Below are 14254 nucleotides of genomic sequence, written 5' to 3' on the forward strand. Positions count from 1 at the left end.
GCACAAATTTTTTGATTTAATTGCGTTATTTAATCTTATATTGAATGCCAAAAAAAATGAAAAATACAGAAAAAAATGTTGATATGTATTTGGCGTAATTTTTTCATAGAGACAGAAGTCACCATGCTCAAAAAAATATAATAGAAAGAATAAAATTTTCAAATCTGTTACATAGAGTTTTAGCTCAACAAGAATTTTCACATGATATTGACACAATTTATGTATTAACAGAAAGACTGAAATGCTCAAGTATGTTATACAAGAATGTATTAGCTCAACGAGAATTTCATATGAATAATCTGCGCAATTATATCTCATTATATTGTTCAGGAATTATTTTTTCCGATGAAATTATGCTACATCTTATCGAACCAATGCACGTAATGTAGAGTAGGGTGGTTGTCCAAATTAAATCAAGCCTTGTAATTTGAACGAAATAAATAAATAATTAATAAGGGCAATTAATGATTGAACCACTAATTGTGTATCCTGAAACAACAATTAATAACTTATTTATGAAGCTGTTTTAGTACGATAATATATACCACTGAGTCAAAATTTGTTTCCTTCACTCATTCACTGAAGTAATTATATATGGACATTTTTTAATATATAATTTATCCGTAATTGAAAATATGGAAGTTATATACTTATTTAAGTATCATTCAATTATAATTTTGTTTTACATAAAAGATTAAATTCTTGGGAATATTTAGTTATATATTCTTAATTAGTGCATGTTTCATTTTAAATGTTAATTCATTTTAAATGTTAATTTAAGATACCCATGTTAATAAAGTCTTAATTTAAAATTTAATCGAAAATATTTATGCTTCATCTATTTTATCGACTATTTAATCTATAATTACTCCAAGACATTTTGTGAATAAAAATTATAATTATAGTAAACATTATTATTTTTCAATCATATATAATCCATAGACAATTTATGAAAAAAAATATCGGACTTAGATCCAAAATTTTATGTAAAAAATGATTTTTCAAGATTTTGTATATTTAGATTCTCAAACTTTAATAACAATCTTTTGTCGTATACGGTGCTGCACATAAAATTATTTGTTTGTTTATTTATTAATGTCTTAAAAAGTAATTAAGGAGTTTCTTGATTAATCTATATATTCCAATTTGTGCTTTTAAAGAATGTGTAACATTTACCTTCTAAAAATACATCGTCTTCAGTGAAATTGATTTTTTTAAAAAGTAAAAATAAATATCGTGCATAAGAGCATCGAAAAGATAAAATCTGAAACCGGAGCTTAGTTCCACTAGCTTCACCTGAGATTTTCCGTGTGACGACTCGAGTTCGAGCTTCTTCATATCCTAAATATAGGAATATAAAAAAAAGACAAACAAGCTACTCGTTCGAGTCTCCCCACCTCTTAAATATAAGAATATTAAAAAAAAAAGACTAAATCTTGATTCATGGAATATTTATTGGAGTTATTTTTTATAATACAAAATAAATAGGCGTGACCATTTTCGAGCATAGTTCAAAGTTGAATGCTTTGAAAACTCACCACCAATCAGGAAAAGCATACATTTGATGGTCTTCTTGACTTTGTATTTTCGACTCAAATTGGCCTTTCGTTTTTTTTTTTTTCCAAATCGAATGAATTATAATTAAATCCAACTAATTTTATTTACACGGACCCAAACTAATCGTATAAATTTGACATATTAAATGACCGAAATACGAATTAACCAAATTCAAACATATAACATAGAAAAAGGGACATTCAGAGGCAATAGCTTGTTTAAGATTTAATTAATTCACAGAGTCAACAACATTGTGCTTAAAAAATTAAATATAAATATTTATTTTACCTATTTCATATAATATGAAATAAATAATGCAATCAAAACTTTTTGGAGTTTTTTTTAGAAATAAAAATATTGTCGGAAGTTTAACTAATAAGTAAAGACAATAAATTTTTTTCTTGGTGAGCTAAAGACAAGAAGATGGGTGCTACCGTAGGGTCCCCATTGCAAGGGGATGTATCCTGTCCCAATTTCTTCAAACACGTATAATTTTCAAAATATCCCCGAAACCTCAATATTTCCAAAAATCATCTAATGGGTTTTGTTTCATCGAAACAAATAGAGAAAGATTAGAACAAAATCTTCAGAGAAAAGAACATGACATCAAACATTAAACATTTGGGGTCTCTCACTTCAAGCACTTGCGGTGTCTTGAATCTTGAAGCTGTAAGTCAACACCAGAAGCAAGAATCGCAGAAGCAGATCATTCAAAAATGGCCGCCTCGCGGAGAGCCTGCAGAGATTATTAGTACATGGGATCTTATGGATGGTCTTGAAGAAGAAGTGCCGGTTTGTATTCAAGCCATGATAAGCGGCGACGGAGCGGCGGCAACAAGGCAGAGGCGGAGAAGACTCACGCACAAATGCAACAGTGGACTTCAGCAGAGGCAGACAACGTAACGATAGGGATTTTCATATAAATGGGCTGGGCTTACCTTTGGAGTTGGACTTGGGCTAAATTTTGACTTGGAAAAAATTTAAAAAACAAAATTGGGCTGAAGCGCAATAGGATCGCTCAGAACTTCTCAGCCCAAGCGAACTCCACCTGCTGCGCTTCGGGACAATCGGAAGCGCAGCCAGGTCGCCTCGCCTCGCGCTTAAGCGATCAAGGCGAGCGCTTTTCACAACTATGAACAAGAGCATATCAAGATCATTTCGACTTCACCGACCCCGACCTCACGAATGGAGAGAAAATACTCTCAAGATTGGGATACCCTTTTTTATATGTAAGACGAAAAACGCCCACCAGGTGGCGAATATGCTGTTATATTATACACGACCTCATTGAGGGGGTATTAGGAAGATATTAGAAGATTGCAACGCCACCGGATCAATCATAGAATCTCACCATGTTCGAATGTTTGAACGCGGCATATCTTGGCATTCGCCTTTCAAGGAAGAACTAGGAGCGCTAATGGACACCAAGGAGGTGAAATTGCCATTAGTTTTTGTCAAGGGGAGAATGGTAAGCGGGGTTGATGAAATGGCCTGATCAGATGAGGAGGGCAAACTAGAAATTTTACCGTGTGGGATCCCCGTGTAGACTGTTCGGTGTGGGGGTGTGCCGGGATCCGGTTTACAATGCGTAAAGAGTGCCATGGGAGTAGCATGATTTTGGGCGACGATGGGAAGAAGAGTAAAGAGTGTAATGAGAATGGGTTGATTCTATGTCCACTATGTAGTTAACCTAAGGATTTACAAAATAACTTAATAACTAATTCTTGAATGATATACAGGATTGAATTAGAATTCAGAAATTTTAAAGTGCTGAAACATTTCATTTATGCGGTTCTACATCTCTAACGAATACTTTGTCGATAAACGAGCGTAAATAATTCAGTATAATATCAATTGAAGAAGGTAAATGATCTAACAATTTTCATAAAATGATGCATTAGATTCTATACAACTGAATATTCATCTTTGATGCGAGACAAATACAAAAGACTGGCATCTGCATAAGATCTCCATACCTAGTATCTTTTCTTTGAGAAAACACGATATTTTTTTACATTTTACACGTATATGAAAAACACTTGCATACTTGATCGTACTTCAGAGATTGTCAATTTGTCACTGTTACTCATAATTTCCATGAAAATATGTGGGGCAAGCATCATTCACCGGTATTGAAAAGACGGAAAGAATTAGTCCAAGCGAAGCACATCAAAGCCCACTGCTATATTATTATTCAATGTCTTCAATCATACAGAACTATAACATAAAATCGATAGTTTAAAAATAATTTAACACTAGAACGAAACTACTCAACATTACGGGTTTCGGTAATATCTAAAAGTTGCTTCATCTGATGTTATAAAACAAACTACCAAAGATACAATCTCACAATGAATTATGACAAGGTTAAACCTTCATGCAAATTGCTCAAATAAATACAGAATTAATATGGATTGTACCGACTGCGCCCACGGCCACTTTCACCACCACGTCGACCGCCACTCGAACTTCCACCTGCACCGCTGCTTCTGCCACCACCTCTTTGCTGTGGCGGAGCGGTGAGTGGCTGTACTCCAGGTTGTTGCCTACACAGAACAGCATAGTTTCATAAAAGAACTGCACCATAAACTAAAATTTTGTTTGATCAAAATGACATGTCCACAATCTACCGATTATATGCCCCTGGTGGGTGAACTCTTGTCCATTAAATAATATATTCATAATTCATTATTTTAAATTTTTATTGAATAGATCCTATGTTTTAACTTATTGAAATGGATATGTCTTAACTTCAACTTAATCATCAGAGGGCATTTATGATGCATGTGCTTAAATAACGATGTGGATTACAACAGTAATGGTAATATGACTGATGTTGCAATTACGATGTAATTTTTGTACGATATAAACTATTTTATTCAATCTCAAGTATCTTTTGTGGCTAGATAATTATTCGAGACGATATACGTTTGACAAACCACAAATAAGTCCGATTGACTCTAGAATCACAAATCATATATTAGGAGCATAAAATTTTTATCATAGCTCTATTAAATTGCAATCTAAAAATATTTCACTTACAGAACATATCCAATCCTTCCGTCAGGTAAAAGCATAGGCATCATAGCCATGCCAGGGGAAGCTCCCCTTCCGTAGATGAAGGGCTGCAAAAGGAGAATTCACAGCCAGTAGTTTAACACGATGATATGATGGAGACTTCTAATATCAGAAGGGATTGGTTTGGTATCAAAATATGAATTTAAGAGGATATTGAAAATGATAGAAAATTGCAAAGGCACGTATCACCACTAATAAGAACGACAAAGACAAGAATGAACTCTAGGAAATTGTATCAAACTTTCATCTATAGATTAGTCACTCGAATTGTAATATTTTCATCTACTATAATTTCAGTTGATACTAAATGCAGCATTTGGAAACATCTCATATATCATGGCAACTTGAGTCCATGAAACATATACACAGATCATATTGGATTATTGTCTAGTCTCAATTTTCTCTCTTTCCTACTTCGTATCTCTTGACTCCTTTCATGGATATCACAACTGCATTGAACTTGTCTCACAGTGCTCGCCATCAATCCAAGACACATCTATGTACCGAAGTTAAAAAAAAGGGTACAACATGGATAGAAATTTTTTATCATTTTAAAAAATATTTGAATAATTCCTGCACCTCTTGATATCCATAATTAACAATAGAGATTAAAGTGCCTCAACAATACTTGGTTTTTACATAATGTAATATGTTTGTGAACGTGATGATGAGATGTTGATGCCGATGTTGAATACAGGAACCAATGGGCCGGTTTGTGCGTGAAGCATGGTGGCAATTGTGACTGGTACCATCATGTACGTGCTTCCATGAGTATAAATTTGTATGGGTACATTAAGCTGATGCAGATAATCTACAAATATGAGACCATGTCCTTGTTCTAATAGCATTTAGAAAAACTTCCGAACAACCCATTTGAACTTTACGAAAAAGGTACAGAATCTTGAAGGTTGCCACTGCATCAAACCCCACATATTGCAACAGAGTCAAACCCAACAGATTGCAACAGGTCCCATTCAGCAGTTCATACACCCAAGCTTAAGAACAGCTGAACAGGTGTCACAAATAGTAGGTGTTGTCCAATTATAGGACAAGGGAGTACAACACCAACAAAGTGGAAATCGGGAGGGACAGATGTGGGTTCTATTTCCAGAAAGCGGTTGTTAAAACACAAATATAAATAAAAAACAAGAAAAAAAAATCAGTTCACAAAAAGGAGAAAAGAAAAATATGGTACATCTTACTTGAGCAAAGTTTGCACCAGCATATCCAGCACCTACAGCGCCATAGGGGGATCCAATCATACCATATCCAACATGAGGTGGATAGGTTGGAAGTATAGCTGGCGTCGGTGAATTTGATACCCCAGCATTTTTCTGATCCGCCTGTGGCTTTGCCAGTGAGCATTCTACAACTTGACCTAATAAAACAAAACCAAAGAAAGAATACAAACAAGCAGTAGCATAACGGTTAGAATCTAATAAGCCAGAACCAAAATACTGGAAAATACTAGGGATAAGGATTTTACCATCAATCTCATATTTCTCCGTGTTCTTCAGAGCTTTCATGGCACTTGATCTTTCCACGAAATGAACAAAACCATATCTGCTTTTCTCTTGTCCTGGCTTTGCAGGAGGAAGAACTATTTTTGAAATTTTTCCATGACGTTCAAACAACTCCTTAAGCTGATCTTGAGTAACATTTTTGGGTAAGTTCTTCACATATACTGCTTTGACCTGTACAACAAAAGCCCAGTAAGTATCTTTTAGTAGCACAATAATTTAAAATAAGCAGTGGCAGTTCTATATGAGGATATAAACTAGTTCATTAATAGATAATATATAGTTATTCTTGGCTCACTTGGTATTCTTCACGTTCCTTTGTACAGTGTGTAATTACTGTGACCTAATTTGGACATCTGAACGTTCTTTCAGATTCAAGAATTTTTGCCCTGGTTCCAGGATGAACAAATTTTTTATTTTATGATTTGATTGATTAGTTTTCATTATGAAAAGAGAGAGTTTGAACTTAATCAGTCATTATGTTCTTTCACTTTTCAAGTCTTTATTGTTGTGATTGTTATTTGTTGGGAGTATTGTAATCCAGCTGCCATGCTTCTTTTTGTGTATTTTGATAGGAACCTATTTAGAGCACCTTTTTTTTTCCACGTAAATTTTAGCCCCTCACTGATGATTACGATTTACATGGATTAATCAAGCAATCACCCATACCTTTGCATTTTGAACTAGTCCCCATTGATCATATATTCAACACAATTCAACAAAAGATCGATGAAGAATAAGCCTAAAACAAATACCTGTGAAGAAGACATTTCTGCACTTTTGGGATCAGCCCAACTCACAGTTGGAGCATTGTCATCAAGTTTAAAATCAGGATTTGACATCTTCTGTCTGGAATAGTCAGCACAAGCATGATTATAATACTCAATGAATGCAAATCCACGATTCCGACTTGAATTTTGTGGATCCTACAAAAAGAACATACGCGTATAACCTGAACATTTTGGCAGTCAAGTAAATAAAGGACTATCTGTCACGCAGTACCAGAAAGTTGGCAGTATGATAAAAAAAAAGGTGTACAGAAGGAATCAAACCCTCACCTTTAAAAGTTCAATGGCGACAATCCCAGGCCCTACTTTTTTCACAACCTTCCTCATATCTTCCTCTCCCCAGTTTCTGGGTACATTACCAATGAACAGCTTATGTTTTGCTTGAGAAGAAGAGCATTTCAATCTTTTTCCCTGCAAGTATCCACACCAGAGAAAATAATACAATAATACTGATCATATTTAACCAACCAACCAACCACAAGAAACCCACATCAACGAGAATCAACTATGATATTATGTTTTACAAATATAAAAAACAACGGGTGTGATTGTTTGTGGATTTGTGAGTGAAAGGAAGGTAGCACTCATCTAACCTTCAATTCAGTACTATTAAGCTCCTTGATAGCCTTGGAAGCTAATTCCTTGGTCCTGAAAGTTACAAAAGCATATCCCTTGTTTTCATTTGAGTCTTTTCCCTTCATTATCCTCACCTGTCAATGGTACATACAAGGCAATTAAAATTCAGTCAAATTAACCACGCCACATGACAATTAAAAATATTTTACCTCTGTAACTTCTCCAATAGATTCACAAAAGCGCTTCAGGTCATTTTCAGAAGTATCTTGAGAAATTCCACCAATATACACCTCTGAACCATGTGGAGGAAGTGCGAGAAGGTCAGCATGCTCTTTCTCCATGTCATCGTCCCCTTCATCATTTTCCATGCCTTCGTCGTCGTCGTCCTCTTCCTCAACCTCCTCTTCCACTTCTTCCTCTTCTTCCAATTCTTCCTCCTCCACTTCCTCCTCTACTTCCTCATACTCAATCTCTTCTTCCAGCGTATCCTCCATGTCATTGTCAGCACCAAGTTCAACCTGCTCTTCAGACTCAACCAGCTTCTCATGTTCGATAGATTTAGTAGCTCCAGCAGTGGCTCTTGTCCTTGGCATCTTAGACCTCTAACAAAATGACCTTCTATTGCAGTTCTGGGAAAATGCAAAACCCGGAAGCATTTGCAAAAGAAAGAAGAAATATGTGGATAGGCTGAAATAAAAAGAATGGCCATAAGGAGTTCCAAAGTAATGAGCTTGACTGAATAGGTTATATGAGGTATGGCTCCAAGGAGCTTCTATTCGAACAACTTAATACAAGGGTTGACAAACATAGCATAAAAAGAAACAGAAAAGATAGAAATCCGAGTTGTCATAAAGTGGACCAAGATGTTCAACAGGTGTAAAATCAATGAATTGGTGAATTCCTTGAATTAAAGACAATGACAGATGCGAGGAATAATGGAAAAGGCTAAAGTTTAGTCTGCATAACTTTTTAGGACAAATGCATTAGCAACCAAAAGTGGAAGGAGGAGTAAGCATAAGAAATGAGAACAGAAAATGAGGAAATGAAAATCAGTGTAGATAATTATTTATGCAATCGGGCATACAACAAAGAATGATACAAAAAAGATAACATCCCCACTAAAAAAAGATGGGTTTGTTATTAGGACGATCGGTTTGTTAAAAATATTAGTTCCACTTCCTGGATACATTTCCAGTCTGTAACTTTCCTGCAGCCAGTTAATGCACAGGAATTGTGAATGACTTATGAGGCAACCTCAAACACATTTATAAAACTATTGCCCAAAACAGATTAGCTTGCAACCTTTTTCTTTCTTATAAAGTTAATTACACCACACGAACCATAAATCTGCAATCAGTGGATCCAGACTTGTTATGAGTAGGGGTAATTAAATCAGCATAGAAGGCACCAGTCTAGGTATGAGCAATTGGTCAAAACCGAACTGACTGAACGAAATTGGCAAACCAAACATCGAACCGACCGATTTTCCCTATCAAAACCGACCTAACCGAACCAATTAAAATTATGTTACCACCGAAACAAACACGAGACCAACCTGTTGAGATACTAAAACATATGTTTAGCCGAAACCCCATTGACAGCAAGTGGATGCATAAATAAGCAGAAATCGAATCATAAACTTTTACAGATCCCTCAATTACTCAAAGATACAACACATACTCACGTAAATTAGTAGAACAAGTATCGTGTCCCGTCGTCTGTTGGTTCGAAAGTTAGGGTTACGGCAACAGTGATGAGAACGATGGACAGAAGACAGACGGTGTCACGATGAAGATGGCGTGGTTTTCTAACTTTTCTGGTTGGTTCAGCCTTTTAGACCTAAAATAAGATTGGGCTTTTATTTAAAGCCCGACACTGGCAACAATAAAAACATATAATTGAAAGTAAGGCCAAGTTCAATAATAATTATTTTTTATATTATATGACATAGTTTTGTACGCATGATAGGATAAACGTATGATATATAATATAAGGATAAGTTAACGATATATAAGATATAGAATATTATATTTAATGTTTGGTATGATTTTAATAAGAGTGATTAAATTTATATATTAGATTGTAATGACAAAATTAACCTTATCATAATAAATTTTATGATTTCAAAGTTGTTGATTGAGTTCATATTTCTTATCTGTTCATACGCCGACATTGCTTGCATGATTTATTTATTTTTACCTAATTTTATATATTATATAATATGATAATTGAGCCCTTGATTTTGTGAGTCAAGTCAAATATCAATTTTTAAGGTTAATCGAGTGATACTAATAATTTTATTGAGATTTATAAAAAATAATTTATATAATTATCTCAAGTTCATTTATATAATTATCATATTATATAATATATAAAAATAAATAAAAATATTTATTTGATGGGGCGGTAAAATGAAAGAACGATAGGGTTTAAGATTTTAATACATCGAGGACAATTAAGTCATTTGTGGTGTTTTTTATCATTAAAATAAAATTATCACATGTCATAAAAGAGATACATCATCCTTGTATAAGACTATTTATCACGGGACCATGATATTATCATGGACTTTCTAAAAATGTACCAAATGTGAGATAATGAGAATTATTTATCAATCTCTCTCTCATCACATATACCAAACTGTACCTATATATAAATATTGTATATCGGTTTAATAGATTTTTTAATTCAAAATCCAACCTGATCCGATTAAATCGAATTGACTGATATTTTTTAAAAAATAATCTAAACGAACTTTTGATTTAATACGATTTGGTCGGTTAAATCAAGATTTTTTATTCATCCTTAAGCATCACAACTATGCAGAAAAAGTACATATACATCAAAACCTCTAAAGCCAACAGAAATTCCCTTTTGATCACAAATGTCTCCCTTTCTCTTGAAATTCATGTCATATTCTTTTCTTAACTTTGACCGCAATTGCTTTTGAATCTTTAATCTCAGAAAGTATCAACTATAACATTGACAAGATGGCGAAATACGAGATTTAAAATGAGGCTTATCGAGTCCTGACTCAAACATGTGATATCGCATCTCTTCTTTTTTTATATGAGGTTACAACATTTTCAAAAGAGAAATAAAATTGCATCAAATGAAACCCTAAAGATTTTGGAAAAAGTATACAAACAATTTTGTTTATATATGACCTTGATGATCATGAGTTTAAGTCGCTTAGTAGGAATTTGACTAACAAAGTCTGTTAAAATATTTCAAGATATTATTTAACTAAAAAAGAAAATTGTCACGGACCCAAACTTGGCACGAGTTTATAGATAGTTTGGCTAAGGAATGTGCTTTCTAGAAGCTAATCCGGAACAATCTACATTTGTATAATCTAAGCTGGAGAAATCCATAAAATTACGACATATTTAAGAACAGAACAGAGGGATGAAACTACTCTAGAATGTTCAAAAGTGTCTTGGACATACTAAAATTATCTAAAAAGTTTCAGATAACTCAAGAGTTTTATATAAACAAGTGGAATTGTCTAGAGTGTTTAATAAGTGTCTTGAGAATCCTAAAATTGTGTAAAAGTGTCTGGATTTTTATATGTTTGTCTTGTAAATACTATAATAATTAAAATAGTTTAACGATTTGGAATATTCTAAAATCATATATGTGCATATGAAAGACAATAAAGTGAATTACTATACAATCTTCTCATTTATACGTAAATATAGGACATTATTGGAATTGAGAAGAGTAGTGCAAATAGGCATATGAACTCATTTGTAAACAACTCAACTTTTCTAAGTTATATAGCAATACATTTTATCTCTATCTTGAATTCTCTCGTACTCTTATTTGATTAAAATTTACTTAAACATCTTTGGGAGAAAGATTGTTTAAATGTCGCACGGTGCTTTAATCTAAAAAATAAGCACATGATCGAATGCTCTGAACATCGATCTTTATACATGGGCTTTTCTTCCTTATAGCCCAACTGTTACATAGACAATATCAAGATACTCAACGGCTCCAGACTAGGGATGATAATACGGTGGGTGGGTTTAGGGGTGAGCAAGATTTCTGTTAAATCGAAGTAACCGACCGAACTGAGCCAATTCGAAAATTCGGTTCGGTTATTTCAAAAATTCGATTTTCCAATCAAAAAATTCGGTTATATCTGTTAATTCGGTTTGGTTACGATTTTCAAAAATTTGAAATCATTTAACCGAATTAACCAATATAATAAATATTATTATTTAATAAATTTTTATTTTTTTTATCAATTTATATATATTTTTCAATTTTTAATTTTAAAATCAACCCTAATCCTAATTCTAATCAACCCTTAATTTTAAAATCAACCATATCAATTTTTATATATTTTTTAATTTTTATGTTTTTATGCAGTTGTGTAGACTGTAATGTTCAAGAAAAATTATATATATAATTAAAGTTAAATATTTCGGTTCGGTTCGGTCGGTAACCGAACAGACTGAATGCTCACCCCTAGGTGGGTTCGTCATCCCCATCCCTATCATCGTCCCCATATTCCATCCATACCCCCATCCATATCCGCCCTGATCCCTGTTTTTTTCGCGTTCGGAGATTAAATTGCGGCGATCAAGTCCCCATCCCTGTCCTCATCTTCATTTAAAAAAATATTAATGTGACAATACGGGAGCGGATACGGGGATTCTCCGAACCAAACTTATTATTATCTGTTATTATTAGTTATATTAATATTAATGCTAATATTAATAACAATAATATTATTAATATTTTTAAAAATAATAATATTATTATATTAGTAATATTAATAATATTATTAATTTTCGGACGGGTTCAGAGATGGGACCTCAAACTATTTCGTGGATTTTAAAAAATTCTCGAACCCGAAAAAATCTAGGATCCCCATCCCCGTTTCAAGTTTTCTCCTCGAGTCCTCAAACCTGTGGGAGAAATTATCATCTCTACACCAAATTCCAGTTGCCATCAAATTGGAATACATGCAAAAGACAATTTCAGGTAAGGTAAAAACTTGTATAAGACGGTCTCACGAGTCGTATTTTGTTAGACGAATCTCTTATTTGGTATTAAAAAGGCTTCAATAAGCGTGTTTTTCTTCATATAGCAACTTTAGTTCATAGATAGTATAAATAGGTCAATTAGTCAGTTTTGTACAGTGAGTTCAATTTTCCATTCAATAAACGGTTTTCATTCCATTTCAGGAAATGAGCTTTGGCTCTGTTTCTCAATATGGTATCAGAGCATTCAACTACCGAGTTCTGAAATCTTCCGCTCGAACTTCATTCTCCTGAACTCCTCGATCAATCAAGGTGAATCGATTGAATTTTCTTTCAAGTTTTTTTCTCTCAAAATTTTTTCACCGTAATGGCTTCTTCTGCTTCGCCATGGGGATCGAACACCACTCCGATTGATACATACGATCCTCTGTATGTGAGTCCATCCGATACTCCTGGTCTCAATTTGATCAATGAGCAACTCCTCGAAACTGAAAATTATGGAATTTGGAGCCGAGCGATGGTTATTGCCTTACGCGCCAAAAATAAATTAGCCTTCATCGATGGTAGCTACCCTCGTCTTGCGCCTGGAGCAAATAATATTTTACAGTGGGAGCGGTGCAATGCTATTGTACTGTCATGGTTAATGAACAGTGTGTCGAAAGAAATATTTGGGGGCATTGTTTATTCCACTGATGCAGCAACTGTTTGGGAGGATTTACGAGAACGTTTCGATAAGGTGAATGGTTCAAGAATATTTGCATTACATCGGGAGATTGGACAGTTGGTACAAGGTAACAATTCAATCTCAGTATACTATTCAAAGCTTCGGCAGTTGTGGGATGAATTCGGGTCTTTAGTTGCCTTGCCTACATGTTCTTGTGAAGCAGCAAAGAAATATGTAGAATATCTCCAACAACACAAACTCCTCCAATTTCTAGTGGGATTGAATGATAGTTATGTGCCCATTCGTAGTCAAATGTTGATGATGAGTCCACTTCCTACTGTAACTCAAGCGTTTGCTATTGTTTCTCAAGAAGAATCCCATAGAAGTCTACTGAATTCCACGCCATCTCACTCGGGAGTGCCTTCCGCTGGTTTTTTCTCTGCGCAAGATAGGAGGCGTGGAAATTTTCGTTGTGAATACTGCAATTTGCCTGGACATAATAAAGAGAATTGTTTCAAATTGGTTGGATATCCTCCTGGACATCGATTGTATAAAGGCCCAAATAGAGGAATTAATCAGAAAAACAACAAGGATTGGAATGATAAAGGAAAACCAATGGTGAGAGCAAATGCTTCAGTGAATCCACAAGCCAACGGTGATCAAGTTGACATACCCTCTAGCACTGGAAATTCCTTTACTCCTGCACAATATGCTGCTATACTTAAGATGCTTGAGAAAGACCAACCAGCAGCTGACTCAGGTGTGGCTTCGTCTAACATGGCAAGTAAAAAATCCTATTCTGACTCTAGCTGGATAATTGATACAGGGGCCAACGACCATATGGTTGGTTATCACACCATGTTGCGTGATTCTTTGCCATATGCTGATGCCACAAGATCCATTCAATTGCCAAATGGTAGTACTACCAAAGTCACTCATATAGGACCAGTTGACATAAGCAATACCATCGCCCTCGACAATGTGCTTTTTGTTCCCGATTTCAAGCATAATCTTTTATCTGTTTCCAAGTTTACAAAACATCACCACTGCTGTGTCACCTTTTATCCCAACTTCTGT

At 34.4% G+C, this 14254-nt stretch overlaps 1 protein-coding gene across 5 annotated transcripts; it reads right to left on the reverse strand.

The window, feature by feature from the left end:
* Positions 1-3721: 3721 nt before the first annotated feature.
* LOC140985656 (heterogeneous nuclear ribonucleoprotein Q-like) lies at positions 3722-9376 on the reverse strand. 5 transcript variants are annotated; one of them, XM_073453533.1, is made up of 9 exons: positions 9204-9376; positions 7729-8148; positions 7537-7653; positions 7214-7354; positions 6911-7081; positions 6122-6329; positions 5838-6013; positions 4600-4682; positions 3722-4103 (listed from the first exon to the last, which is right to left on the reverse strand). In XM_073453533.1, the coding sequence occupies exons 2-9, from the start codon at positions 8110-8112 to the stop codon at positions 3962-3964; spliced, it is 1422 nt and encodes a 473-aa protein (XP_073309634.1). In that variant the 5' UTR covers positions 8113-8148; positions 9204-9376; the 3' UTR covers positions 3722-3961. The 5 variants fall into 5 exon arrangements, with proteins under 5 accessions (XP_073309634.1, XP_073309649.1, XP_073309666.1 ...); XM_073453548.1 differs by having other exon boundaries at positions 7729-8206; positions 9204-9353; XM_073453565.1 differs by having other exon boundaries at positions 9200-9348.
* Positions 9377-14254: the final 4878 nt, after the last annotated feature.

The sequence above is a fragment of the Primulina huaijiensis genome, chromosome 1 (assembly GCF_012295235.1).
Source record: "Primulina huaijiensis isolate GDHJ02 chromosome 1, ASM1229523v2, whole genome shotgun sequence".
NCBI classification, from domain to species: Eukaryota; Viridiplantae; Streptophyta; class Magnoliopsida; order Lamiales; family Gesneriaceae; genus Primulina; species Primulina huaijiensis.

Coding starts and splice junctions, on each gene's coding strand:
- LOC140985656 (XM_073453533.1), bottom strand. CDS start 8,112: ATGCCAAGGACAAGAGCCACTGCTGGAGCTACTAAATCTATCGAACAT. Junction 7,654..7,728: donor CTATTGGAGAAGTTACAGAG/GTAAAATATTTT, acceptor TACCATTGACAG/GTGAGGATAATGAAGGGAAA. Junction 6,014..6,121: donor GGAGAAATATGAGATTGATG/GTAAAATCCTTA, acceptor TTGTTTTATTAG/GTCAAGTTGTAGAATGCTCA.